Source organism: Coregonus lavaretus (assembly GCF_964263955.1).
Source record: "Coregonus lavaretus genome assembly, chromosome: 20".
NCBI lineage: Eukaryota > Metazoa > Chordata > Actinopteri > Salmoniformes > Salmonidae > Coregonus > Coregonus lavaretus.
The window spans coordinates 14,900,646-14,927,562 of NC_140007.1; the positions used below are offsets into that span (position 1 = coordinate 14,900,646).

At 47.2% G+C, this 26,917-nt stretch overlaps 1 protein-coding gene across 1 annotated transcript; it reads right to left on the bottom strand.

The window, feature by feature from the left end:
* Positions 1-299: 299 nt before the first annotated feature.
* Positions 300-26,244, bottom strand: prdm16 (PR domain containing 16; the record flags this gene model as incomplete). The annotated part of the gene is made up of 14 exons (XM_084184824.1): positions 300-434; positions 981-1,164; positions 1,942-2,217; positions 5,086-5,257; positions 5,859-6,028; positions 9,207-9,284; positions 9,677-9,849; positions 12,088-12,175; positions 12,643-14,308; positions 15,393-15,546; positions 16,054-16,219; positions 16,326-16,533; positions 19,922-20,024; positions 26,119-26,244. 14 exons carry the CDS (start codon positions 26,242-26,244, stop codon positions 300-302), a joined length of 3,699 nt encoding a protein of 1,232 aa, XP_084040950.1.
* Between the last annotated feature and the right edge of the window lie 673 nt (positions 26,245-26,917).

Sequence of the window (26,917 nt, forward strand, 5' to 3'; positions counted from 1 at the left end):
CTCTGCCTGCGAGTGTCTGTTTGTCTGAGGGGCCCCTCGTACACACACGCACTAACGTGGGCATGCACGAATCAATGCACATAAGCGCGCACGCACACAAAAACACACACACCCAAACACACACAGAGAAGGGCAGGAGCCAGGAGTCCTCTCTCTTCTCAGGCCGGGGGTGTGTGAAGTTGAGTTCTCCTCCGTAGTAGCCTCCGACTTTCTGACGCTTTCTCTCTCTCTCTCTCTCTCTCTCGGTCACTTTTCTTATTTTTATTGTGATACTATACTGCCTCCCTCCTCTCTCTCTCCTAGATGTGGTTGAGTGGGTGAAAGCTGCTCGTCTCGGACGGGCCTCCTCCCATGCTCAGCCAGGCATCCAGTGAGTTCTGGGAGGACGCGTGCAAAGGGTTGTTCTCCGACAGAGACAGCATCATTGCATAAGCCTGGAGGAGACAGAGAAATTACAAACAAAATCAACAACCATTGGTCAGAAACCATTTTGTGAGTCTCCGCGTTGTCAGCCAATCGAACACGACTGTTATTATTGTCGATAAAACCCCAAGAGATGTTCCATCTCGGATTAGGAGTGTCGTTTCAACCATTGCAACATGTCAGGCATGCAAGAGGTCAAAGGTGAGTGAGCAGTGTGACGCTGCTGATTGGACAGTAGTTAGATGAGAGGTTTATAGAAGGAGAGCGTTAATAGCTCAGTTAGTAGGTAAGTTAAGCGAAAGGAGAGCATGTCAACGAGAAGAACACTGGTCTTTTATTCACTGACTTTCATCCCGACACCCCATACAGCAACACTGAACAACATTGGCCTCGTGGTCATGCGTTTTCCTGGTTGTATTTCCCTTATCATCGAACTCAATCGAACTCAAGCTTTTGGACCGACGTCCAAAATGATTTACCACTTTCTGCCTCCATCCCTCTCTCTCTTTCTCTCTTTCTCTCTCTCCCTCACTCTATTCCTACGGGAATCCACCTACCTGGGTTTTAGCCTGCCTGTACAGAGTCTCTTTCAGGGCCTCAGACTCGAGCGAGGCGGTGTTAAAAATGTCTTTAACATCAAAGGGGGGCTCCTCGCTGCTGCTGGCCTTATGCAGCTCCAGGCCCTTGGGGAAGCTGGGCAGGGACTCCAGGTCTAACAGCCCACCGTCCTCCTCTATACACCTGCAGCAGCACCAGGGAAGGGGAGGGGAGGGGAAAAGGAATGGGAGTGGGAATGAGGGAAAGAGGAAGGAGAGGTTGTGGAGGAGGAAGGGAAAGGAGCATGGAGGGAGGGGGGTTAACCTCAGTTAGCCCAACTAATACTTTCTTGTAACTCGATGGATGGACTTTTGATGGCGCATGCATGGGGGGCAGATGGACGGACGGATGGAGACGGACGGACGGGATAGGTGCTATGGAGGACAGAGAGAGAGGGCCACGGACGGACATACACACACTTGTCATCTGACAACAGATTTCGCCACTAACACTGAAACTCCACCTGAGACCCTGCATGCCTCTCTTTGAATGAATGGACATACAGTTTTCTGGACCGGTTTAGTGCACTGAAAGGGAAAGCCGGCGCTAAAAGGCTGAACCATTTGGAGCTACTGTGCTCGGTGTGGAGAGAAAAGGTGAAGTACTGACACTGACAGGCACAGACAGGTGGACATGGAATGGAACTGTGAGAGTTCTATCTGCATCCCAACACTCTTTATCACCATCTAGTTCTCGTTGACCTCATTGCACTGCCATTACAGGGAGGGCAGATCATGCATTGCAGGTCATACAATATTACATTTTATTAGTTTTGTTAGTTGGAATGGGAGGAGACAGAGGTGGCTGTTGTGATTGGGTGGGTATGTTTGTGGAGGTGTTGTGTGGTGTGCTGTACGTGACTGTATGAATTTGTCTGTAGTTGTGTCTAACTATGTTTGTATTCTACCAGACAGGACATACCTGCGGGTGTGTTCGTAGCTCATAGCCAGCGGTGTGGCCTCCTCATCTTCCTCCGCCTCCTCCTCTTCTTCGTCCTCGTACGCCTCCTGCGTAACCATGGTGACCGGGGAGGGGGACTCAGGCGCCTCGTCCTGAGACTTCTCTGTCAGGCTGCCTTCCTCCTCCTCTTCGTCGTCTCCCTCCGCCTCCTCCTCCTCTTCCTCCAGCCCCCGGGCTTCCATCTTGGAGTTGGACAGACTGTGGCTGGATGGACGCTCCTCTTCCGCAAGCTCTGACCTGCAACAACGAGAACCTTACGGTCAGTGGCTGTACATTATATTGATTTAGCGCTTTATTTCTAGTTTAATTTTTTTTTAAATTAAATAAACTCTATTATATTCTTAAAATGTCTTCATTGACCCCCAGTGGGTTTAATAGGTGGAACTACATCATTAGATGCATCCAAATAATCTAATGCCATCCGTTTTCTCTCCTCCTCTCCTCACATTCACTGGTTAGCTCACTATTCCCACCCATTCTGCTTTGGCTAGATGAGCGGAGATGAGGGAGAGAAGACAGGAGGAGAGGATGGCCCTCTTACCTCCATATTAGGACTTTGATTGGTCTTTCTAGGCCCACTGCCCTAGCTGCATCAGTGGGCCATGGCCAGGCATCCCTTTTGTCTGTCTGTCTGTCTGCCTGCCTGTCTGTTCCCCTGTCTGTCTGTCTGTCTGTCAATAGGCAATGAGTCATACTTTGCACAGCTATAACTAAGCTGCCAGGAGCTCAGTTGACAGCGAACAGAGCCCCATTCCCACTATCCAAGCAAACACACATGCGTGTGGGCAATTGGCAAGACCCGTTTCAAAGGGGAAATGGAGCCGATTGATTAATTGGCTAATTCCTGAGAACCAGTATATAGGCAAGACGGCCCTGCTCAAACGGTTCAGTCGGGCCCCGATTCTGGATGCTGTGTGTGTGTGTGTGTGTGTGTTTGTGCATGAGTGCGTGCGAGTGTGTGTGTAGGGGTGCGATGGCTGCTCAGCACAGCAGCCATTGCGACCTGCCGCCTTTACATTTTCCAGCCCCCCCGGTCTCCGCCGCTTCATGCCTCATGATGTCATTTCCTCAGGGGGAGCGCGTTTACCCTACGAGAAGCCAGACAGACTGACATTTATCAAACCAGACGGGATACCTTAGGGGAGCGAAAGGGACAGAGGGGTGCGTGGGGGGCATTGGGTCTCACACAGTGGGTGGGAGGTACATTAGGGAGGGGGGGTTTGTTCTCCTCTTTCAATCTAGATTAAATATTGTATAATCAAATTGGTGGGGGCTGTGTGTGGGGGGTGGGGTGGGGGGGTGCGGGGGGGGGGGGGGCTCTGATGCTGGGCCCTGCGTTTTGTCACTTAGTCTAAACACGTCAGCCGTGTGTTTGTGTTAGCGACCTGGGAGGTGGAGGTGGGGACGGAGCTCCATCAGTTGTATCTTGCAGATAAATGCCTCAACCGGAGTCTCCCTGAGGACCCGCAGTACCAGCCTACCCCCTCCACATCAGGCCACCACCCCACAACTTTTGAGCACAAGAAATGCCCAGTCCAGCTCTATCCCCCCATACACACTGTCCACTGTCCCCGCCCCTCCACACACTGTGTAGTGCACCATACACCTCTCCTTACCTCACAGGCTAGACAGTGTCCAGAAGAGAGGGAAAAATACATTAGAGCGAGACAAGTGACTAGACTGATTTGACTTTGTTTACAAACACTTTGTGAAGAGGAGGCGCATGAGCGCACAGATAGGGATACACACAGCTGTATGTCTGTGTTCAATGACGGGGGGTTGGGGCGTCAGTCAAAGTGTGTGTGGTGTGTGTGTGTGCGTGTGAGCATTTGTGTGTCTGGGACGGACAGAAAGCAGAGCACTTATTTTGAATTACAGATATTAAAATGCCAGGCTTGCTTGTTCTGGACGGTTCTGCACTATTGATCCCAGATGGCAGAGGGGCTAAATTACCCCTGAGCTCTGTTGACTTTTATGTCTCCTGTCTACTGACCAGGGAGGAGAGAGGGAGGGAGGGAGGGAGGGAGGGAGGGAAGGAAGGAAGGAGGGAGAAAAAGAGACAGAAAACTAAGTTAGAGAGCGAGAGAGGCAGAGACAGACAGACAGAAAGAGATTGAAAGAGAGAGAAAGACAGGGAGAAAGACTGAAAGAGAGAAATAGAAAAACAATCAGCCCTCGTTTACTGGCACGAAGACGGCAGAGCGAAATCAAGGAGGAACCATTACGTGTCATCAAAAGAATCCAACATGTCTGCCTAGGGCTTATTGAAGAAGACGGCTCGCATATTTCCCCCGACACGTCTGTCAGAGCTAGTAGATGTTCCCGACATCGCCCACCACTGTCTTAGAACCTGGTTGTATTCATTATGAACCAAATGTAAGAAAACAGACTGAAACTGCCTGCCTGAAAAATAAACGCTTGTTTTAATTTTCAGTTGCAAAACATTTTACTAAGGTGTGCACTAATGAACATGACCCTGCTGCTGGCGCTACCTGAAATTGCAGGGCCATAGACAAGACAAGAGAAGAGAAGGCCAGAAGCTCTGGTAAATGTTCTTTCAGTTGGGGAGAAATGAGTCGTTGAGAACTGTCAGAGCAGAGTTGGGGGCATTTATGGGGCTGTACTGTACTGTGTCTACTATCCACCTAAAGCCTGTTGGAGTAACATTCAACCACTAGAGAGCAGAGTATGTACGGTTTCACCATAGAGACACATTTGACAGGGGAGTCGAGTCAGTGTTAGGGAGGCTGAGAGAGTGAGATCAACTACAGTATACTCCTGACTAGCCAATCCAAAATGGACACCTAAAAAAAGGTGTCCATTTTTTTGTAAGTTAAAGGTCCTTGTTTAAGTATTTGTGTGTGTGTGGTATGTAAACAGAGGTAATTTGCTTAACCATGCTCGTGTGATGATGAATATCCTTGCCTGAGACCTGAAGACTTGTGTTGGCTAACCCGAGCTAATGCCTTGGCTTTAGCTTACCGGGCTCACACAGTCTTGTGGCACGCAGGAGACTAGGATTCAAAACCCATTATGATTAGTGTTTGTAGAGAATATGATGTGTGGTCTGTTCTGTGCTTGCGTGTCCGTGTGTGTTCCCCCTACCTCTTGTCTGTTGAGCTGGATGCCTGGTTCAGCTCGCTGTTGGAAATGAAGTTGCGGATTTCTGAGAAGTACGAGTCCTCCTTCTCATCTAAAAGTGCATGATTGTCTGGCTCGGAGTTGGGAGAAGAAATGTTGTTTCCTAGGTTGGAGAGGATCCCAGAGTGTTGACTCACTGTTAGCAGGACACACACACACACACACACACACACACACACACACACACACACACACACACACCGTTAGTCACGGCATATAAAGCTATAATCAACAGCTGGAATAGGGGACTACACTGTACATTTCAATGAGATACTAAGCTATACACCAGGGTTCTTCAATTCCGGTCCTGGAGGGCCGAAACACCTCTGTTTTTCATCCTCTCCTTCTAATCAGGGGCTAATTCAGACCTGGGACACCAGGTGAGTGCAATTAACTACCAGGTAGAAATAAAAAACAGAATTGTTTCGGCCCTCCAGGACCGGAATTGAAGAACCCTGCTATACACTATGCATGTCATAGTTATTATGTACACCACCAGGGATGAATAAAATTGGTAAATAAATGCTGAACCCAGAAAGAGATGACAGGCGGTGAGTAACAACTATGAATGTTAAAGGGATAGTTCAGCCATTTTACATATTTGTTTCCTTACCTTGAAAGCAGTCTACAGACAATGAGTGACTGCAATCAACATTTTGGTACATCTAACACCCACACAAATATCTAAACATGTAAAATCGCTGAACTGGGGGTTAATTAGGTGAACGGGGACCCACCGGGGATGTTCTCGTGTTCGTGCTTCTTGAGGTGGCGGTCCAGGTTGGTCTGCTGGCCGAAGCAGCGGTTGCACAGGTGACACTTGAAGGGCTTCTCCTTGTTGTGGATGTTACGCACATGCCGCTGGAGGTTGGAGGAGATGCTGAACGAGCGGTCACAGTATTTACACCTGGGGATGGAAGGAGGGGAAAGTTAGATTTCTTACGTTTTCTATATATTTTTACAGGTAATGTAAAGACGGTAGGTTGTATTGCCAATAACGCTCATTGCATTAAATCTAACCGAGTTGAAAGACAAAGGGAGAAAGAGATAGAAGCAGGGGAGGAGAGGGATGCAGAGAGAGAGAGAGTAGGCTAGACAGGCAGGGAAGAGGGTGCTCGGGATGCCGAGAAAGAGCGAGAGAAAGAAAGAGTGAGCGAAAGAGTGGTAGAGAGAGGTGGTCTAAATGAGTGGCCTGTTCCACTGTGTAAACAACAGTAATGACCCAGAATGCCTCAGTCTAAACACTGTGGGCAACATGACTGTTAATCTACTATGGGCCTTTCTACATGGACACATTTGTCACTGCAGCACTGACACAGGCGCACACAAACACACACACATATTGACACACACACACACATGCAGGGTTTGCCCCTGGCCTGCATGGTGGGAGAGTATGGAGGTGTGTTGTGCGTCCGTCCATCAATTCCTCAAGCGTACGCAACTAATGTGATGAATAGGCGACCGCATCAGTGGTTAGAACATAAACTAGAGAAGCAAAACGAGGGTTTTCACTCTGTCACTACCTCATAGTCACAAAAGGACACACTAACAGACTATGGGTCAATTAAAACGACAATAACGCCACCATGTGGTGGAGAAACATTGATGCGTCACCCAGTGGGATTGGTAGTACAATATTTGGCAACCCTGATGCATCACAACCCAGCTCAACATCCACTCTGACTGTGGATCACTCTCACTCGCACTCTGAAATCTGGCAACCGGGGGTAAACACTGGCAACCCGAGAAACAAACAAGCAGGTAGGAACGTGGTCCTGATTTGAGGGAGGATTTCGGGGAAATCTTTCAGCGATACATCTGGGGTCACACACACACACGGCTGTACATCTATTTAACCTGGCCATAAATAAACAGTGGCCAGGCCTTGTCAAAGCCCCCTAGCCCACTGACACTGGCTCTTTGTTGTGTGTGTGCATGCGTCAGGGCCTGCAGACCTGCTACAAGGTGACCTCCGCTAACCCCAACAAACACGGCACACACACGCATGCACAGACACACACACACACACACACACCAACGTCAGACAGAAAGCCCCTGCTGCTGCAAGGCTGACATTCAGGGCTAATTGCTTTGGGAAAAGTTGCCGGTGATCAAGCTTTGGAATCAAGATGCAGGGCTCTTTTCATGTTCTGCCGTGTGTTTGTGTATGTGTGTGTGTTTGTGTGTGCGTGTGATTGTGTGTGTGTGTGCACCCGTGCGCTACGTGCGTACATGCGTGTTCTCAAGCTCGCTAACATCCAGACTTGGAGCACCACACTTCACAGAGCATGGTCGAGCGCCAACACTAATTCAATTCAGTGTTTTTATTTATTTTTGTCCGAAGGGATGTGAAATTACGACTTTTTTTCTCTCCCCGGCCGTCCAGAACGTTGCGAGGGGGCTGCAGCGTTACCGGCTGAATGGGGTCTTTCAGTGGTCAGGTCTAAAGTGTGGCCAATTTCTGGAGCAGAAAGCAGCCGTCTGATAGGAACTCAGGCAGGCAAATGGCCCTAAGACAATGAAGCATGAAGGCCTTGGCTAGGAGGCCCTGGTCTCTCTCTCTGTCTCTCTCACACACACTCTGTCGCTCTCACTTTTCCTCTCCTGGTGTCTCTTTCGGTCTCCACTTCTCGCTCTCCCTCTCTCTCTCGGTCACTCTCTCCCTCTCTCTCTCAGTCACTCTCTCCCTCTCTCTCTCTGTCACTCTCTCCGTCACTCTCTCCCTCTCTCTCTCGGTAACTCTCTCCCTCTCTCTCTCTCTCCCTCTCTCTCTCGGTCACTCTCTCCCTCTCCCTCTCGGTCACTCTCTCCCTCTCTCTCTCGGTCACTCTCTCCCTCTCCCTCTCGGTCACTCTCTCCCTCTCTCTCTCGGTCACTCTCTCCCTCTCTCTCTCGGTCTCAGTCTCCCCTTGTCACTTTCTCTCTCTCTCTCCCTGTCCCTCTGTGCTACTTTGGTCTTATTTGCCTGAAAAGTGGCAGAGATAATGATGTCTGCTATTTGTTATGGTAAATTGTTTCTAAATGAGCTAATCAGTAGATTGTTTGGACTGGGCCCGGGAACTGGGTCCCCCGAGAAAATCTCTCTCTCTCTCTCCCCCTCTCTCTATTTCTGTAGATTGTGCTCAAAGAGTTGGCACTACAGCTCAACATAGGACAAAGTGCACCACTTTCGGTCTGTGCACTCAGGTTAGCCAAGTTTCAAATACTAGGAGGTCCATTTGAAAATTAGATCGCAGGTCCCTTTCGAAGGTAGAACTGCTTGCTTGGCTATCACTGTCACTCTTGCCATTTACTGTCAATATGTTCTCAAACTGCACACGGTTTGTTGGGCTCCAAGATGGAGATGGCGAGAGATGGAGAAACAGAGACAGAGAGAGAGAGAAGTAGAGAGATCCAGCAGAGAAGAGGAGAGAGAGGGAGAGGGAAGGATAGAAATTCAGCAGGGAGGAGACGGAGAGAGCGAGAGACAAACAGAGAAAAAAGGAGAGAGAAAAGGAGAGAGAGAGAGAGAGAGAGAGAGAGAGAGAGAGGGGGGGGGGGGGGGGTAGAGAGAGAGAGAGGCTGGGCAGGAGCCAAATGATTGATAACTAACTGGTCTCTATAAACAGAGGCCTGATCTCTCCAGGGCACCATTACAACCCGACATTGTCCAGGACCACCGCTCCCCTGCCCCCTTCCATCCCTCCCTCCCTGTCCTACCCCACTACAACATCTGGGCAGACTGCATCAATCTTCCTTCTCTTTCGTACATTCTCGCGCTTTTCTTGCGCTCTCGCTCTTCTCAAGTGCCAGACGCACCACTCCTCACGTTTCCAGCAGGTCGTATATATGTATATATCACTCTGCGGTGTGTGTGTGCACAGCCGAATCAGCAGATTTGAGTGTGTGTGTGTGTGTGTCCGTCATCAATGCCTATGCCAGGCATGAGTGTGTTTTCGTTGCCAAATGAGGAGGAATAAATCAGGTGGGAAGGATGTGATTTCATCATTGGTTGATCGGGTGGAGTAGGCCTCTGTCAGCGGTATGGAGGGATTGAGAAGAGAAGAGAGGGGGAGAGGAGAGGGAGGACAGGAAAGGCTTACCTGTAGGGCTGCTCTCCTGTGTGTGTCCGTAAGTGCCTGGTAAGATTAGCTGACCTGGGGAAGATCTTCCCACAGTACCTGGGGGGGGGGGGGAGAGAGAGAGAGAGAGAGAGAGAGAGAGAGAGAGAGAGAGAGAGAGAGAGAGAGAGAGAGAGAGAGAGAGAGAGAGAGAGAGAGAGAGAGAGAGAGAGAGAGAGAGAGAGAGAGAGAGAGAGAGAGAGAGAGAGAGAGAGAGAGAGAGAGAGAGAGAGAGAGAGAGAGAGAGAGAGAGAGAGAGAGAGAGAGAGAGAGAGAGAGAGAGAGAGAGAGAGAGAGAGAGAGAGAGAGAGAGAGAGAGAGAGAGAGAGAGAGAGAGAGAGAGAGAGAGAGAGAGAGAGAGAGAGAGAGAGAGAACATGGTTTAAATAACCTATGTTGTCCCGCACTTCTTACAAAAACATTTACCAAAACAAATCTCTGGCGGATGCCTACCTGCAGGTGTAGCGCTCCTTTCCTTTGCGGAGGATGGCGTCAGAGAGGGAGGGCGGCGGCGAGCGGAAGTTGAAGAGCGGGTGAGCCGAGTGCTGCAGTGAGTTGGGCGGGGCGTCCAGTTTGAGAGCGCCGAAGCTCTCCAGCTTCTCCGTCATGTTCTCCATGGCCGACATCTGAGGTAAAGAAGGTGTACCACGGTAAAGATACTGTAGCTGTAGATAGGGGAAGATTTACAGTCACGTTTTAGTTTTAATTACTGTTCTTCAACAGATTGCACTAGGCCTTGATTAGTTGGTTAAATTGGAAAGTGTTCGCTAGAGGGACGAGCACCTGGTAGCGGGGCCAGAGAAAGAAACATAGAGGTTGGGAGGTCATTCCCCTTCAGTGGAAGGCAGGAGGAAGCTCTATATCAGAGGTCGTTCTCTTGATTGTGCTGACGGGAGTCACCTCCCTGACCTAGCGCACGTTCGCAGACACTCGAGGAGCACCCTGAGCCCCCCCAGCCCAGGCAGACTTTGTTCTCAGCTACCTCCTCCCTCCCCCTCCACCCTCTCGGTGAAGCCATCGCAAGCTCAATAAGCCATTCAATGAGAGCTCTGATGGGAACCATACAATATAGTTTAAAGATACCCGTCACTTATACTGCTTTACCTCGTCTCCTCCCCCAGCCTCGGGACAAAGGGCCAGTCAGTTATGGGCCTGGGGGTTTATTTGCCAATAACAGCTTACATCCTTCCTGGTTTGGGAATACAACAGGGGACACGGAGACAGACACGGCGTCTCAATTTATTTATTCGTAGCGTCTCGCCGTAGGATGATTCTGTCAGCGGAATGAATTATTGAGCGATCCCTTCAATGAGCAATCCCTTCATTGTGGTGTGATAACTGGGTGGATTTGAGGCTAGATTGTTGGGATAACAGAGGGCTTATTGGGCCTCGTATTTGTCTTGGACGTCTTCTGTCCAAGAACCAGGTGAAAGTTGCTTTGACAGACCATTCATGGCCGTTTGTTCGTACGTCTCAAAGGTCTGCCCTTATGCTAACACCTGTCCTTATGTGCCACCCACACCTGGCATATAGGGGAAAAGGATCCACTGTTGTTGTTGGATGTACATGTAGGGTACAGAGTGTGTGTGTGTGTGTGTATGTGTGTGTGTGTGCACATGCTAACTCAGTGTGTGAGTGCCTCGTTCAACTTCACAATTGATAGAGGACCAAGCAGATTCCCAGGTCAGATAAAACAAGTTCCCAACAACAGCCCCCATTCTCCTGGACACAAACACAGGATGTCCTTGATGGACACACTGCTATTATCTAGGCAGCCAGGGAGAAGAAACTAGCCAGGAGGAAGTTATTAGCTCCCCGTGTGCTCAGAGGCCCAAAGAAACAATGCCACAACTAAGTTTAGCATTAGCAAGAGGCTGAATCGTGGGATAGCTGCATGGGGTGAGATAGGGCTCGATTCAAAAGCTTATTATTCTTATTATTAATACGTATCATTCTTGTTATCGTCGCTGGGAGGTTGTTTGGTAGGTGGGAAGGGTTGGAAGGGTTCGGGGACAAGCCAAACAATGTGGTTTGATTATCAAAGGGGCGACGCGATAGCAGACTTTTTGTCTTCTGTGCAACAAGGTGGGAGGCGGTGGAATTCCGAGGCGCCACATCGTAAACAAAGGAAGAAATCGTACAGAGCCCCTGAGAAATAACAGTGGCGTTTCGGGACCGTTGTGGGAACGTTGCGCAGGACAGAAGGGTTTCAGGAGTGGGTTTGTGGGAATTCTCATAGAGCAACATGTTGGGACAAAATCAGATATCGATTCTAAAAATCTGCCTGACAATTGAACTTGGTGACCAGTTTTCCCAATCTGTCTCTACCCGTCTATTCAATGTCATTAATGAGCACATCTATGTTTAATCAGTCAGATGCAGTCAGTCAGTCAGATGAATATTAAGATTACTTTATTCGTCAATTGTAAGGTCCAACCGAAATCTGACTTCTTCTTTAACCCAACCCCTCCGAAAGACACATAAATATACAGGTTGGAGAGGTTGGAGCAGGATGCTTCAACACTGGACTCCTGTGGAGCAGTTGTTGTGGGGGTTAAGTGTCTTGCTCAAGGGCACAACGGCAGGCAATGGCATCTAGGATTTGATACCAGAAAACCTCCGGTTGCCAGCTCATTTCCCGACAGATTTTTACCGTCAGACCCTGGATTTGAACTGGCAAACCTCCAGTTGCTGGCTCGCCTTTCTAGGCTACCTGCTACCCGTCTGTCTGTCTGCCTTGCAGCAGTGGGGACTTACTGTGTGTGTGTGTGTGTGTGTGTGTGTGTGTGTGTGTGTGTGTGTGTGTGTGTGTGTGTGTGTGTGTGTGTGTGTGTGTGTGTGTGTGTGTGTGTGTGTCCGTGTACCTGTGGATGAAAGAGCAGCGGGCTGGGCCTCAGGTACTTCTCCTTCAGAGCTCCCACAGGGTCCAGTAGCTTCCTCTTTTCCACCCTGCTGGACAGCAAGGACAAGGGTTACGTACGAAGGTCAGAGGTCAACTGGAAAGGTTGCACTACTTCACACTATACCTGCCCATATAATGTATTATAATTTCATTTATTATAACTATAATACTTACTAGACACTTTTATCCAAAGGGACTTACACTACAGTGAGTTCATAAATTTTCAATGTATGTGATCCCTGTACGCATTGAACCTACAACCTTGACCAATAGCTACGTTAGCATACCACTTAGTGAAGCAATGCGCTGGGACTGCATTCTTAGTGGTTTGCTAGTGTGGATATTGCAACCTAGTCCTTTCCTCTTATCTCATGAGGGGAAAGGTTAAGTCTGAACACTGACATACAGATTTGGAGATATATATTATATTGAATATAGGTTCTAACGTGAGTTTCAACTTGAGTTGGTTATCATACAGTGTCTGGTGAGGCCTCTGGTCTACTCGGGGCTGAAATACCTGTATATTGGGTCCATGAAGAAGGGTGAGGGCTTGGCGTAGTGCAGGGAGGGCTGCTGCTGGGGCGGCTGAGCCAGGGGCTGCTGGTGCTGGGGCAGCGGGGGCTGGAGGAGGGAGTGGCCCTGGGGGTGCTGGGCGTGGGAGTGCGGGTGGCTGCCGGGGTGCTCCTCCTTGCGGTGGTTCTTGCGGCTGGGCGGCTGCTCGGGGGCCACCATCCCGTTGTGTCCGTCCCGTCGGCGGCTGCCGATGCTCAGGTCCAGTGGCTGCTCCTCACCCCCGGGGAGAATGAGGGGGGCGTTGCTGCTACCGCTGGGTGGGGTCGGCTTGGCGGGGGCCGGTGGGGCCGGCTTGGCCTCCTTGGGCTTGGTGGTGAGGTCGAAGGGCGATGACTCTCCGGTGCCCTGGGCGGCCATTTTGTGGGGTGTCGGATGCTGCTCACGAGGCGACTTGGGCTCAGCCTTGAAGAACATGCCAGGGTTGAGGGTGCCGGTCCGCTCGGCGAAGGGGTAGAGGGAGTGAGGGAAGTTGGGTAAGAACTGGAAGGGGAACATGGAATGGTAGGGCAACGAGCCCATCTTCTTCTCCTGCAGGCCCATAAGGCCAGGGCCAAAGTACTTCTCTGCGATGGAGGCGATGGCCTTGATGGAGTCGGTGGCAGCAGCGCCACCTGTGGGGGGCAGCGCCTGCTCCTCCGGAGGCGGGAAGAAAGAGTGCTGGGATGCGGCCGAGAGGAAGGAGGGCCGCTCGCAGGCCAGGTTGCCCGAGCTGGACACCGCCGACACCGAGCCGCTACTCACATCGTCCGGCCGCCCTTCCAGACCCGCCCTCTCCGTCCCCCTCGCCCCTCCAGCGCCTGCCGCCTTCCTCCTCTTGGCGCCGCTGCTCCGCTCCCGTTGTTCCCGCTCGCTCTCTGCGTCGCTGTCTAAGTCTGAACCCGAGGCGGTGCCGGTGGTGGTGTCCAGGTCGGTGCCGCTGGTGGTGTTGACGTCCTCCAGGTCACTGCCGTCCGACACCTCCGACATCTTGGCCTTGGCCTTGGCCTCGCCGTACGCCAGCCTATCCTTGTCCTCCCTCTCCTGGCTGCTGAGGAGACTACTGCCTCCATTGCTGTTGTTAATGGAGCTGACCAGAGACAGTGGAGGCCCGTCCAGGGGGCTGCGGGGCAGCTTGCCCTCCTGAATCCCACCGTTGTTACTGTTGTTGCCCAGGGGGCTCTTCAGCAGTGGGCTGGGGGGCAGTAAGGGCGGCCGGGGGTAGAGCGAGGGGGGGAAGAGGCCCGGGAAGCCGTGGGAGAGCGAGGGAAAGCCATGCGGCCCAGGGGAGAAGGGAAGGCCGGCATGAGGGTGAGGGTGTGGCCGGGAGGGGAAGTAGTCGGGGAAGGCCAGGCCCGAGTGGTTGAGGCCTGGGTGGTGGTGGGGGTGGTGGTGGGACTTGGACTTGGCCAGAATGGGGCTGCTGCTCATGGGAATGCCGGGAGCGAAAAGGCCCCCAACAGGGCCGTAATGGTTCTTGCCCTCACAGAAGCGCCGGTGCTTGTTGAGGGAGGAGGTAGTGCTGAACATCTGGCCACAGTCCTTGCACTTGATCTGGGTGCGGCAGTCGGCATGCATGCGCTTGTGGCGGCACAGGTTGGAGAACTGCGTGTAGGACTTGTGGCACACCTCGCCTGGGGAGACACACAGCCCACATGGGCCTGGTTAAGCCCATTTAAACACTGTCACTAACTCAGAGTACCACGTCAACAGCCTACACAGATGCAACATTAGGCTACTTAGAGAAATATACATGCACATCGTGACTTCATTTTGTCTAAAGGCTGTATATCTATACAAATCAGAAATCGTACATGCTTTTGGTGAAATCCAGTGACAACATTTTTCATCTTCATACTTATTGGCCATTGAATCACTATGGCTGGCAACACACCTACCATATATCCACAGTGGGCAATATACGGTTAAGCTGATTATTTTCACACTATGTTCTATGAAATGTTGCTTGAATACATACTGTCCGTATACATGTATATAGGCATATACACGCATACGTGCACATGAGTACAAACAGAAATGCAAAGCAGAAAGTTGAGTGAGAGAAGAAGGCTTCCAGCATCGTCCAATGGGGAGCTGAAGCAGATACTGTGGATCTACTTTTATCATATCAAATCTGCCCGTGCCGTCGGAAATTCGTTTTCTATCACCCTCAGAGGGAAAAAACACACACACAGGGGAAAGAAGGAAAGAAACCCGAAAGGAACACACAAAGTAACACTTTTTTGAAAGTCCCCCTAAAGATGCTCAACAAATTATTAATAAACTACTTTCAGTAACATATAAGCTGCAGAGGGACCATAGAGTTGAAAAGAGGGCCCACCTCCTATCTGTACCATTGCAAGTGCACCCTCTATCCAATTCTAAGCTGGACTATCAAAATAAAGTGTGACCCATACAACAAAAAGAGAAGGAGAGTGAGAGGCACGGAGAGGGGGAAGGACGAGGATAACAAAAACAATTTTAAAAAGGTGGGAAAAACGCAAAACAAAATGGCGGCTGAAGAAGGGATGGGGTCATGGAATTGTCTCTGACCTATGGGATTGTGTCTGCTACTGTCACTGGCCCTGCCTGGGGTTGGAGAGAGACGGAGGGAGGAGGAAGAGGAGGATGAGGCCTTTGGACACGGGGAGGAGGTAGAACTAGATGTGGGTTGGCTAGGCCGTGGCGGCGGCAGGGGCGGTGGAGACTCAGACTTACAGATGAAGGGCTTGACACTGCTGTGAATGTGCTTGTGCTGCTTGAGGCCCGAGGAGGTGGCGAAGGTCTTGCCACACTCTGGGCAGGTGTGAGCGCGCGCCCCTACGTGCTGTGAGCGGATGTGGCGCTGCAGGTTGCTGGGGTCCGTAAACACCTACGGGTAGGGGGGGTGGCCGGCATGTTTACATTGACACACACACACACACATATGCATACACACAGATATAAAGCAGTTATGGCCAGCGATCACAATCATCCGATCACTGTAATAAATACTACTGCGTAAAATGGCTTTTACTGCCATCATAGACAACACAAAACCTGACAATCTATCTCAGTCTATGCCAGCTTCCCATGAATGGCCTTTTAGCATTGTGATGGTGGTGACATTCACAAACAACTAACTTGATGGCCAGTCAACCAATAAGCTGAATAAACTGAAACTACATTGTCAAGTCATCTAACATAAACCGACATGATTAAGTTGGTACTAAGTTGCGTTTATGGTTGTCAACTTAATCATGACATCACATGATTACAATCACATTTTCTACATACATACAGCATGGATTTTCTCCTCATTCAAGTCGCTACTGTAGCTAGTGTCAGCATTCACCAAGGTAGCGAAGGAGAAGAGCCTGTGTTTGTGTGCACAACTTACGTGCCGGGTGTGCTGTACCTTATCGCAGTTTTCACACTCGAAGCGCTTTCCGCTGTCGTGGGACATCTGGTGGCGGATGAGGTTGGACTTCCAGTTGAAGGCTTTGGGACACTGGTCACACTTGTACTCCCGCTCCTCTGTGTGCACGATCATGTGCTGGCCCAGACTGGACAGGGACCACAGACACACACAAACACAGTCATTTAGGATAATGATGATGGTCATTAGTGTAGAGGTGATAGTACCACTGTGTGTGTGCATATGTGCTGCACCTGTACTCGTTGGGGAAGATCTTCTCGCAATCCTTGCACTCGTGGATCGGCTCGTGGTCGCTGTCGTCGCGCTCCTGCTTGAAGTCCTCGTTGCTGAGCGTATCGAACAGGGAGCCGGCGCTGGCGCACGAGTACTTCTGGTGCCGCCGCAGCTCCAGGGCCGAGGTGAACAGCTCATCACAATCCTCGCAGCGGTACATCTGTTCGTCTACAAAACAATACAACTTTATTTGTCACAACTGTTTTATCGGAAATGTGTCTTCTGGACAAAGACAACAACACACACTTGTGAGTACAGGTTAGATCAGCTGTAAAGGTACAAGTCTGTGCAGTACAACTATAAACAAGGCAAGAGCATACAGAAATGTCTAGCATTCAAACTTGGATAAAAATAAATCTGAGTGTAGCCTATACCCCCTCACTCTCCTGTCCAAGCTAATCAAGTGCATGTTAAAACGCTTAAAACAACCACTCTCCAAATGGCGTTGATGTAAAAGGAAAAATCTATTAAAAGTCAAATGTAGCCTGGGCCAGAGGGCTTTACACCTTAATTAACTCATAGTTGATTACTTTAAGTCCAGTAGTAGCGGCTGTTCTTTGGCTTTATAGCGAGCAAAGGAAACAATAGCCTACACATTTGTCATTCTTTTCCAGCATGATAGCCTTTGTAATACTTTTCCCAACCAAGGTCAAACCAATAAAACTTGGGAGGCAGGGGGTTTCAATGGTGGGTTCCTGACTTGGATGCCAAGTTCAACAACTCAGGCCAAGTTGGAGAGAGGGGGAGGGAGAAGGCAGAGTAGATGGTGGACGTTGTCCAAGAAGAATGAGCCATGCGGGGTTAGGTTAGGTTGTCACCCACCCTGTGGAGGTTTTAGAATGCCAATCAACCCAAGATGCCCGCTCTGCCATGACCCGAGTGGGCACTGCATGAGGGCACCGGAGATCCCCTTAACACACCCCACTGTAACTATTAATCATCGAAAAAGCTAAGCAGACAAGTTGATTCAAAATGACTTACAGCGCATGGCTCACCTGGTTTCTACTGTATGCCACCATTTATTCAGCTGGCTATGTCCAGAGCCATTAAAAGGGCAGAAGTGTAGAAACAGCACTTTGTCTAAACATGGATTTGAACAAATGACCCTCTTGGTCACAGTCCTCCATTACTTCAAACTCAAAACACTATGCATGCATAGCTGCCACCATAGCCACATAACTCATAACGGAGTGAGCGTTTTACTGTGTTAAATGTTCCATTCCAACCTAAAAACACCTCAGCGCAAAGCTATTTGGATGTGTCACCTTTGAAGGCTGCGACATGTTTCCATGAACAGGCTTATAAAGCGCTTATTGAGGCTTTATTACTTGTTTTATTACACCGAGGCTTTGTCAAATCAAACAACACTTCAAGTAGGAATTGAAACGCGAGGAGGACTCGGAAAGAACCGCACCTATCCATCGGCTTCACTGCTAGATGACATTAGACTCGAGGCCTACAATGCCAGGTAGGAAGCGTGTGCGGTGTTTAAGGCCGAATAATAATTTGGCGCCATTATCTGTGTTCCATCAGTAACACTCCGGAAGAGAGAGGAGGAATGTTGCGGAGGGAGGACGGTGAAAGCGCTCACAAATGGGAGACTAATAGCTTTCTGGGAGATGTAGAGGAACACAATTATGTGCAGTTTAGCGACTAATCTGGGAGCATGGGTGAGGTCTCAGGGGACTCCTCAAGCCCCACTCCAAATTCCAGCTCCTATAAACCAGCCGAAGAGTGGTGCAGCGCCAATCTATTCCTCTCCCCTTCTTTTCTCTTGTGCACTCACACACACAGTCTACCTTTCCCTTTGTCACTAATTTGCTCTTTCATTCTGCCTCTCGTCCATTTTCTATCTTTCACAAACTCTCGTAATATGTCAGTCTCTTTCTTTTTCTCTTTCTCTCTTTTAAAATATCTCGCGCACGTCCCTTTCCTATCCTTTCACCCCCCCCCCCCCCCCCCCTCCTGTTCTTTTGGCAAAGAGATCTGAGTAAGGCTTTCAAATCTTTCAGAGAAAACATTTTGTGTGTGTTAGAAAATCTATGGCTCACGAATACCTTGTACTGTCTACACAGTTTTTATAGACCATGACAAGTTAAAGCATAACCCCATTTTAGTGCAAAAAGACCAAGATGTTCAAACGTCCAACTGAACTATGCCTTACCTCACCTTGATCAAAATGGACTACCTGGATCAAATTGGAGTTATGAAATAACGTTCTCTTTGACATGTAGCCTAGGCTACAAGATAATTTACAACAAGCACAACTGAAATATCGTAGTCCTAAATTAATTGGAATGGCCCAAGACATTTTGCATGTTAGACAAAACCAAATTAATCCATAAAAATAAACAATAGGCCTACATGCCAAAACACGAAATCCGAAGTGTGGGGAGGTCGCCATTCTGAAATTATACAGATTTCTCAAAAACAAAGTCATTGGATTTCAGTTCTTGTAAAATGACCCAGCATCAAATCTCATTGACCACTAACGTCGTGTTTTACCTAACCATTCTGTCACTTTTTGACTTGAGGCTAATAAAACGCTTTTATCCCCATCACAAAACCTATTAATTCCAATAATAGGCTACAGTATAGCCTATCTAATAGGTTATAGGCCTATCTTATATTCATTCTAACGCAAGGTAAGTAGGGCCAGGCCTACGTCAAATCCATCCCTACAAACGTAATAGGCCTACTTGTCAAATCCTTCCCTACAAACATTATTTATATTTCAAGAAATAGCCTACATAACATCATTTTATTTGCAATTGTCTTCAGGCCTTTGTAATCTTTTCTACATCCCTCCATTTTATAGTATCCACTGTCACTTGTAGGCCTATGCCTAAGTCATTTTGGAAAGTGATAAAGGACCCACTAGTCTAGAGTCAGGGTTTCCCAAACTCGGTCCTGGGGCCTACCCTGGGTGCACGTTTTGGTTTTTACCCTAGCACTACACAGCTGATTAAAATAATCAAATCTTGATGATGAGTTGGTTATTTGAATCAGCTGTGTAGTGCTAGGGCAAAAACCAAAACGTGCACCCAGGGTGGGCCCCATGACCGAGTTTGGGAAACCCTGGACTAGACTAAAGCAATTGTCGAGGATGGATGAGAACTGAGTTCGTCGTTGATCGGGTGTATGGGCTAGACATCAGATCTCTTTTCATGAGAAGACAAAAATCTCTCTCAGAAAAATTGATAAAATACTACTCTCTGAAGGGGACACACATCCCGTGTGAATTTTGTCTAAAAAATTATTATGACGTTTTGGATCTTCCTCAATAAATCCATAGAAAGAGGTTCTTAGGGGGAAATATATTTGGCCAATGAAATCTGTATCTAAAATCATTATTAAAAGATTATTGGGGGCTAAATTTACAACGAATTTGTCATTAAGGTTAAATCCAAAAGCAGCATCTTTAGCATATGTGAAAGATGGGTGTTTGTTTCTGAACTCTATAGCAGGGTTACCGCTGCATTGGCCAACAAAGCCGCGCAGGATGTTCGTTTGGAGTTTGTTTAAAATATGCGCTAATGATGCGCATTAATCTTACCTTCTAGGTTCGGTGCCATCGATCCCTCCGGGAAAAGTCCGTCCTTCATATACACCAGTAGCTCCTCCCCTACTTCAATATCCCTAATAGCTTTATAATAAATCTGTTGAAGAGAAAAGGGAGGGTGAGAAGGCGGTTAGGGACAGTATAGTCAACAAAAAAGCTATAGTCTGCTTGTCATGAATAAATAAATACATCTTAATTGCCGTCGATTTATTAGGCTTATTAATACCTTAATCTGTCAATATCGTTGCTGTTATTATTGTTATCAATGGAAACAACAATAAAAATAATAATTTGTATTAGGCCTATAAAAGTAGGCCTAACCAAAAAGGGCTATTTTACAATTATCCTTACAGCCCAATTTTGTTTATTTAATATTTGACTTGCTTGGCATATAAATACATTTATAAATACGATTTCGTTTTTGTGTCTACTTTACACCCATTGTTTATCATATAAACATGTGATAGTGATAGGCCTATTCATCGATGCACATTCATTATTATTGTTTCTAAAATCGAAAGATTATTATTGATATATATTTGATAACAAATTATAGGAGGCAATAAACATTGTTCATTTGCCACAATAATTAGGCTGTCCAATGACGCTCTTCTTTTGGGTTTTAAAACTCCACATTCAAACCCATTGTTATTAGAATTCAGGCTGACTCCACGGCCAAAATTTTTAGCTAGAATATGTTGAATTCAATGAGCCAAGAACAATCATAATTTGGGGTGTAAACAAAAATATAGTTCAAGTAGGCAAGTAGGCCTACAACTCCAGACGATTGAAATAAAAGGACCGTGTCTCGTAGGCTATAATTATTTTGGAAGGGACGCAGACAATGAAAAGAAATGCCACATCAAATATGAAATACCTGCAGTGCATTCATCTACAGAACAACTTGCATGCATATCCGTGCGCAATTCAAATAATACAAACATGTCTACAACATGTAGGCCGACATCTGATTTAATTTGAGGGACTGAAACATAGAGATTGTAATAAATGTGTGTTTTTGCTTGTTAAATCGAAAGAGCAACATAATTACACGATAACTGCAAAATAGGCCTAGGATCATGTTGAATTGAATAGCCAATGGCTGAATTATGAGCAAACATGTAGGCCCACAGTTATATACAATCACAAAGAAATGAACAATATACAGTTCAAATACACTGAAATTAACTCAAGACCAGTCACAATGTGTTTTGTGCGAACGCATGGGGGCGCTCACCGCCAACTTAAACAACAATTAATTATCATGCAGGCCTTTACACAGCAAAACAGTACGAGAGGTAAAACACACATCCACACAGAATAGTAAAACTGTAGTAACTTCATCCAATACTTTTATCGGCCCTATGCTATGTTATGACAGTGCGGAAGTGTGCTTAGAGGCTAGGCCAAATATACCTAATCACTGAGAAGAGAAGCCATATTATTATCGTAATTATTATTATTATTATTATTATTATTATTATTATTATTATTATTATTATTGTTATTATCATTATTATTATTGTTATTATTACAGGCTATTATTATTACTATTATTATTATTATTATTATTTATTAACACACTGGCAATTATGCGACGGACATGTTTATCTCTGACCTTGCTGTTCTCCGTGAGGTGGTAGAGTTGGGAAAGTTGCGCCGCGGTTCTTAGAGCTTCCAGTTGTAACAGCAGTTGTGTCCCGGTGGAGTTGGCAACACAACCCATAGTATCATTACAGGAGAGAGGCCGTCAGGCCGGGGCTGGGGCGGCAGGCAGGGCCAGGGAGAGAGAGGAGGCAGGCAAGCAGGCTGCGGTGTGTCTTCCCTGGTTGGAGCTGAAGCCGCCACTCTCTAGTCTGTGTGAGTGCGTCTTTGATGATGAGGTGAGCTCTCTCTCATTAGGCTAGTGATTCCCTATTGCCCCCTCGGAGCGCCCGGAGTTATCCGAAGGCCACTCCTCCTCCCGTTCTTATCTCAAACCAAAGGATTGCCTGATCTGACGAGGAGACCCCTCCCCACAGCTCCGTCTCGGCTCTCACCAGTAGATTAATCTATTATTAATGAAAATAATGTATCTAGCGGTCAAATACTTTTAAAAACACACACGTGGGCGATAAAAAGCCGGTAGATGTTTTAAAGGCTTTCGAAACAACGCTGAGCAATGTGTTTTTATTTCAGGCTTTAAACACAAGTCTCTACACCTGTTTTTACTTGTTATCTTTCACCAGATGCTTTTCACAGTTTGTGCAAGAGTACACTTATTTGTGCCAAAGACGTAAACAAAGGCATGAAACATTTGGATACGTTCAGAATAATTGGTATCAACCGACTTTGTTATCATAAATGCAACCTGCTTGCTTGCTACATTGAATAAACGATTTATGTAATTGCAACGCGTGAGCCCTATATAAACTCGCAATTGCCTGCAATAAAATATAGTGACAAGGTATTACTATTAAATAGGCCGATGATAACTGTTTTGGAAACAATATTTAACAATTATTTTATAGGCCTATATTTTTTAAAAGTAGGCTATACTATTAGCCTATATTGTGTACACTTTTAAACCGTACACCAAATGCATTTTCCTCAATAGATTTAACCCTCTTAGTCCTCTGACAATGTATTATTCTTTCTGACAAATTGAAAAATGCTCTCTCTTAATCAGCATTTTACAACCGAAAATATGGGTGAAAAAATATATTGAAAGAATAGAGACATATATTAATGTAAAAAAAAATCGTAGTTAATAACGTGTGTAAATACAAAATGTAGTTTATTTGATTCTTCTTAACTCATACACGGAAAACATTGAACGGCAGCCGGTTCTGGTTAGTCGACATACAAATACTGTCATAGTCGTCAGGTTGTTGCTACAACAATACCCACAAAATATCGTAGCTATTTTACAACATATGAATGCACAGACAGTAAAGTTTTACATGAACAACTCAAAATAGGTTTTAGAATTATGCAGCTGAGCCATGTCATGGGTATAGTCTTTTTGTAGCAGTCTGTGTGATATATTGTGATATGAGCCATGTCATGGGTATAGTCTTTTTGTAGCAGTCTGTGTGATATATTGTGATATGAGCCATGTCATGGGTATAGTCTTTTTGTAGCAGTCTGTGTGATATATTGTGATATGAGCCATGTCATGGGTATAGTCTTTTTGTAGCAGTCTGTGTGATATATTGTGATATGAGCCATGTCATGGGTATAGTCTTTTTGTAGCAGTCTGTGTGATATATTGTGATATGAGCCATGTCATGGGTATAGTCTTTTTGTAGCAGTCTGTGTGATATATTGTGATATGAGCTGTCTCTCTTGACAGTACTGCCCTGACAGCTCTCAGACAAATCTTGACCTCTCCCAATTTATTTCGAGTGTCCAGGGGACAGATACATCATCCATCAATGCCACTAGGGTCCAGAATAATCCCCCACTGTCCCCCTCAAGCACACGCACACATGCACACACACACACAACGGCCTATTTATCACAAGGGAGTGTGTGATCAAAGCAGGGAGAAAGGGGAGATCAAACAACATGGGGTGTAGGGGGGGCTTGTCCTCTTGAGACACAAAAGACAAGGACCGTGTGACAAGAGGGTGGACATGCTTGATGCTTCCGCTCTTCAGCGAGCTGTGTAGCCTACGTTTACCATCCGAGACAGAACACCACTCTGTGTCTGAGGACAGGCTTTTGGCTATGGGGAAACGGGCCTCCTGTAATTCTGTGACCTTGCATTTCGTAGATGGAAACCCTTTTAGGACTGGGATGCTCCTAAACAAGCTTCGGCTATGTCCCTCTTTCCAACACACACACACACACACACACACACACACACACACACACACACACACACACACACACACACACACACACACACACACACACACACACACACACACACACACACACACACACACACACACACACACACACACACACGCTAACTGCCTAACTGGCTTCCTTCATTTGCTTAACCTTCAGGTTAGGAACATGCATATTGATTTAGAATAAATTGAGTGTGTGTGTGTGTGTGTGTGTGTGTGTGTGTGTGTGTGTGTGTGTGTGTGTGTGTGTGTGTGTGTGTGCTCTCCTTGGCGTAACGAGCAGAAGGAGCTGGCAGGACTCAGTGCGTACTTGATGTTGTTATGACAAACTGCTTAAGAGCATCTTGAGAAATGAGGGCTGAGGGGTTCAGAGGTCAATGGGCTCTCTGAATGGCAGGGCCTATTGAGGAAGGAAGCCCCCTCCCTATCTGTGCAGCTTCATCCTTACTACTAGACAGACATGCACTCACACAAACACACGCACATGCACACGCACACACACACACACACACACACACACACACACACACACACACACACACACACACACACACACGCACACACACGCACACACACATCATTTCACAATCAATTGAACAGGGAAATGGACACTTATTCATTGACACTTAGGTCAATATTGATGACCATTAAAGCATTTATCTCATTCCATGAAAGAAAGTGAATTATTTGGACATGCACTGAAATTTATGAAATAATATCAAAACGCGGTACTGCCCTAATTGTTTAAATATGCATGATTATCCATGTATTATAGTCCCATGTAGCTAAGTTGGTAGAGCATGGCGTTTGCAACACCAGGGTTGTGGGTTCGTTTCCCACGGGGGACCAGTATGAAAAAAATAAAATAATGTATGCACTCACTAAGATAAGAGTGTCTGCTAAATGACTAAAATGTAAATGTATTTTCTGATACACTACAACATTAATGACATACGAGTAAATGGGTAAATAAATGATCTGTTTGTGTTTTAAAATGTTACCGAAGTATTTGAATTTGCCTGTCGTGAGCATATTTCCATAAACTCATGCATTGTGCATGCTGATAAAAAAAGCAGCAAAGTACAAAGTTTGATAAATTATGCATTTTTGCATTGTGTATGTGTGTGGTGTTTGTAAATAAATGATAAGGTTGTGCCCGTGAGCCACTAGACAAAACAACGCCTCGCAAACAAAAGCAAAGCAGCCCACTAAGTACAAACAACTAAAAAATAATCCTAGGTCCAAAACGAACCATTGGATCTGGGACATGCCCAACCCCCAGATATGGATTTAAGCACCGGACCCGTTTGTTCTCTGATTCTGGCTCAGTCTAAAAAGACCCCCTATTCACTATATAGTGCACTACTTGTGACCAGAGCCCTATGCACTAAATAGGGAATAGGGTGGCTTTTCAGACTGTGTTTGCGGTAGCAGGGGACATTGATGCGAACATTTGACCAGGATAAGAGCCTATAGTGTACCCAGCTATTCTGGAAGGCCCTTGATCACTCCAGGGCCCAATGATGTCTCATATGTCACACCAGTACAGGGGACAGAGACAGGGACGGGGGTGGACAAGCTTGGACAATGAGAACCAATTGTAAAACAGGAAATCATTATTGATTGGTTTGTATACACTGTACGTGCATGAAACTAGACAAGGCACTTGTGGAAAACAAGCCAATTTATTCCTTTAAAAAAATCCTTCCTCCTACTTGCACAGATATACTGTATCATTGACATTTTAGGTTATTTGTATGTTGATAGTTGCATACACTAGAGCATCTTTAAGGAGAGAGTGTGTGACTGGCAAGAGACGTAAGCGACACACAGGCATTGGGGTTAGGCTCAGTTGGGTTTTATGACCAAGTGAGTGGTAGAGTGTGGGCATTCCTCCAGGAGTGTTCCATTTCCAGGTTTCATTTTTGGACGGGCAGAGAGTGTGGCTGGCTTCCAGAGAAGGACCCAGAGTGATTACGAGACGCAGGAGTGTCAGTGTGTTATTGTTCTACCTCTTAACATGAGTCACTTCCTCAGCAAGGCACTCACGTACCAGCCTTGGACACACAATAGAGCCATTATTTTACTCATCATGCACACACACTTACTTAGACGAACACACACACAGACACACACACACTAACAATGACAAGCACACACACGGACTCATAGTCCACTGTTCTTCCCACTGGGTAGGTAGGAAGAAAGACAATAGCCACTCCACCATGTGTCAGCTGCTTCTAAACTCCTCCCCCAACCACTAAACCCTGGCAGCTGATAGGAGGAGGAAGGTGCCACACTGCCCAACCACTAAACCCTGGCAGCCTATAGAAAGAGGGAGGCGCCACTCACCTGGTCTCCACTGAGGTGACATGCCGCCAGGTTCTGCTCCTCGAAGGAGGGGGCAGTGCGTACGTACTTGAGCCAGCTCCCGCCGGCCTCCGAGCCTTCGTCCAGGCAGAACTTGACGTTTCCCATCTCATCCACCACCTGTTGAAGAACACATAGGTCAGAGGTGGACCTGTTTTAAAAGCCAGCACACACAGAGATGAGCCTCTATCTTCTCAAGTATGTGTGTGTGTGTGTGTGTGAGTTTTATTTCTTTAGTCACCATCATATAAATGTTGCCTGAATTACAATGGTCAGATAATACCAGAAAGTTTCAAATCTCTCAACCGTTGGATCCAAAGAGGGATACATTTACTATTTGTCCCATATAAGGGACATTTTGGATTTTCTCAACACTTTGTGTGTGTGTGGTTGCACGTGCACGCATGTGTGTCCATATCTGTCAGTAGACAGAACATTATCTGCCAAGGGCCCCTAACCTTGTTGCTCCTCCGAGCAGCGAGAGGAAAGGGGGAAAGGAGGGAGGAGGAGGGGAAGGTCGAAAACTGCGGCTTCTCTCACTTGTCTAAAGACTTTCTTTGGCACATATTGATCACCCTTTGTAACCCCTGGGCCGCCCCGGGAACGAGGGAGCAGTTTCAGGTTACCCCTTAGACAGATGAGAGGAGACGGAGGAAAATAGGAGGAGAGGAAAGAAGAGGGGCTCATTGTGGGGCAGAAATTAAGGGAAGAAACCAGGGAGTTGATCGCGAGCTGCCTCCATTTTATTTATTTACTGCTGGAGAAAAATGAACCTCTCTGC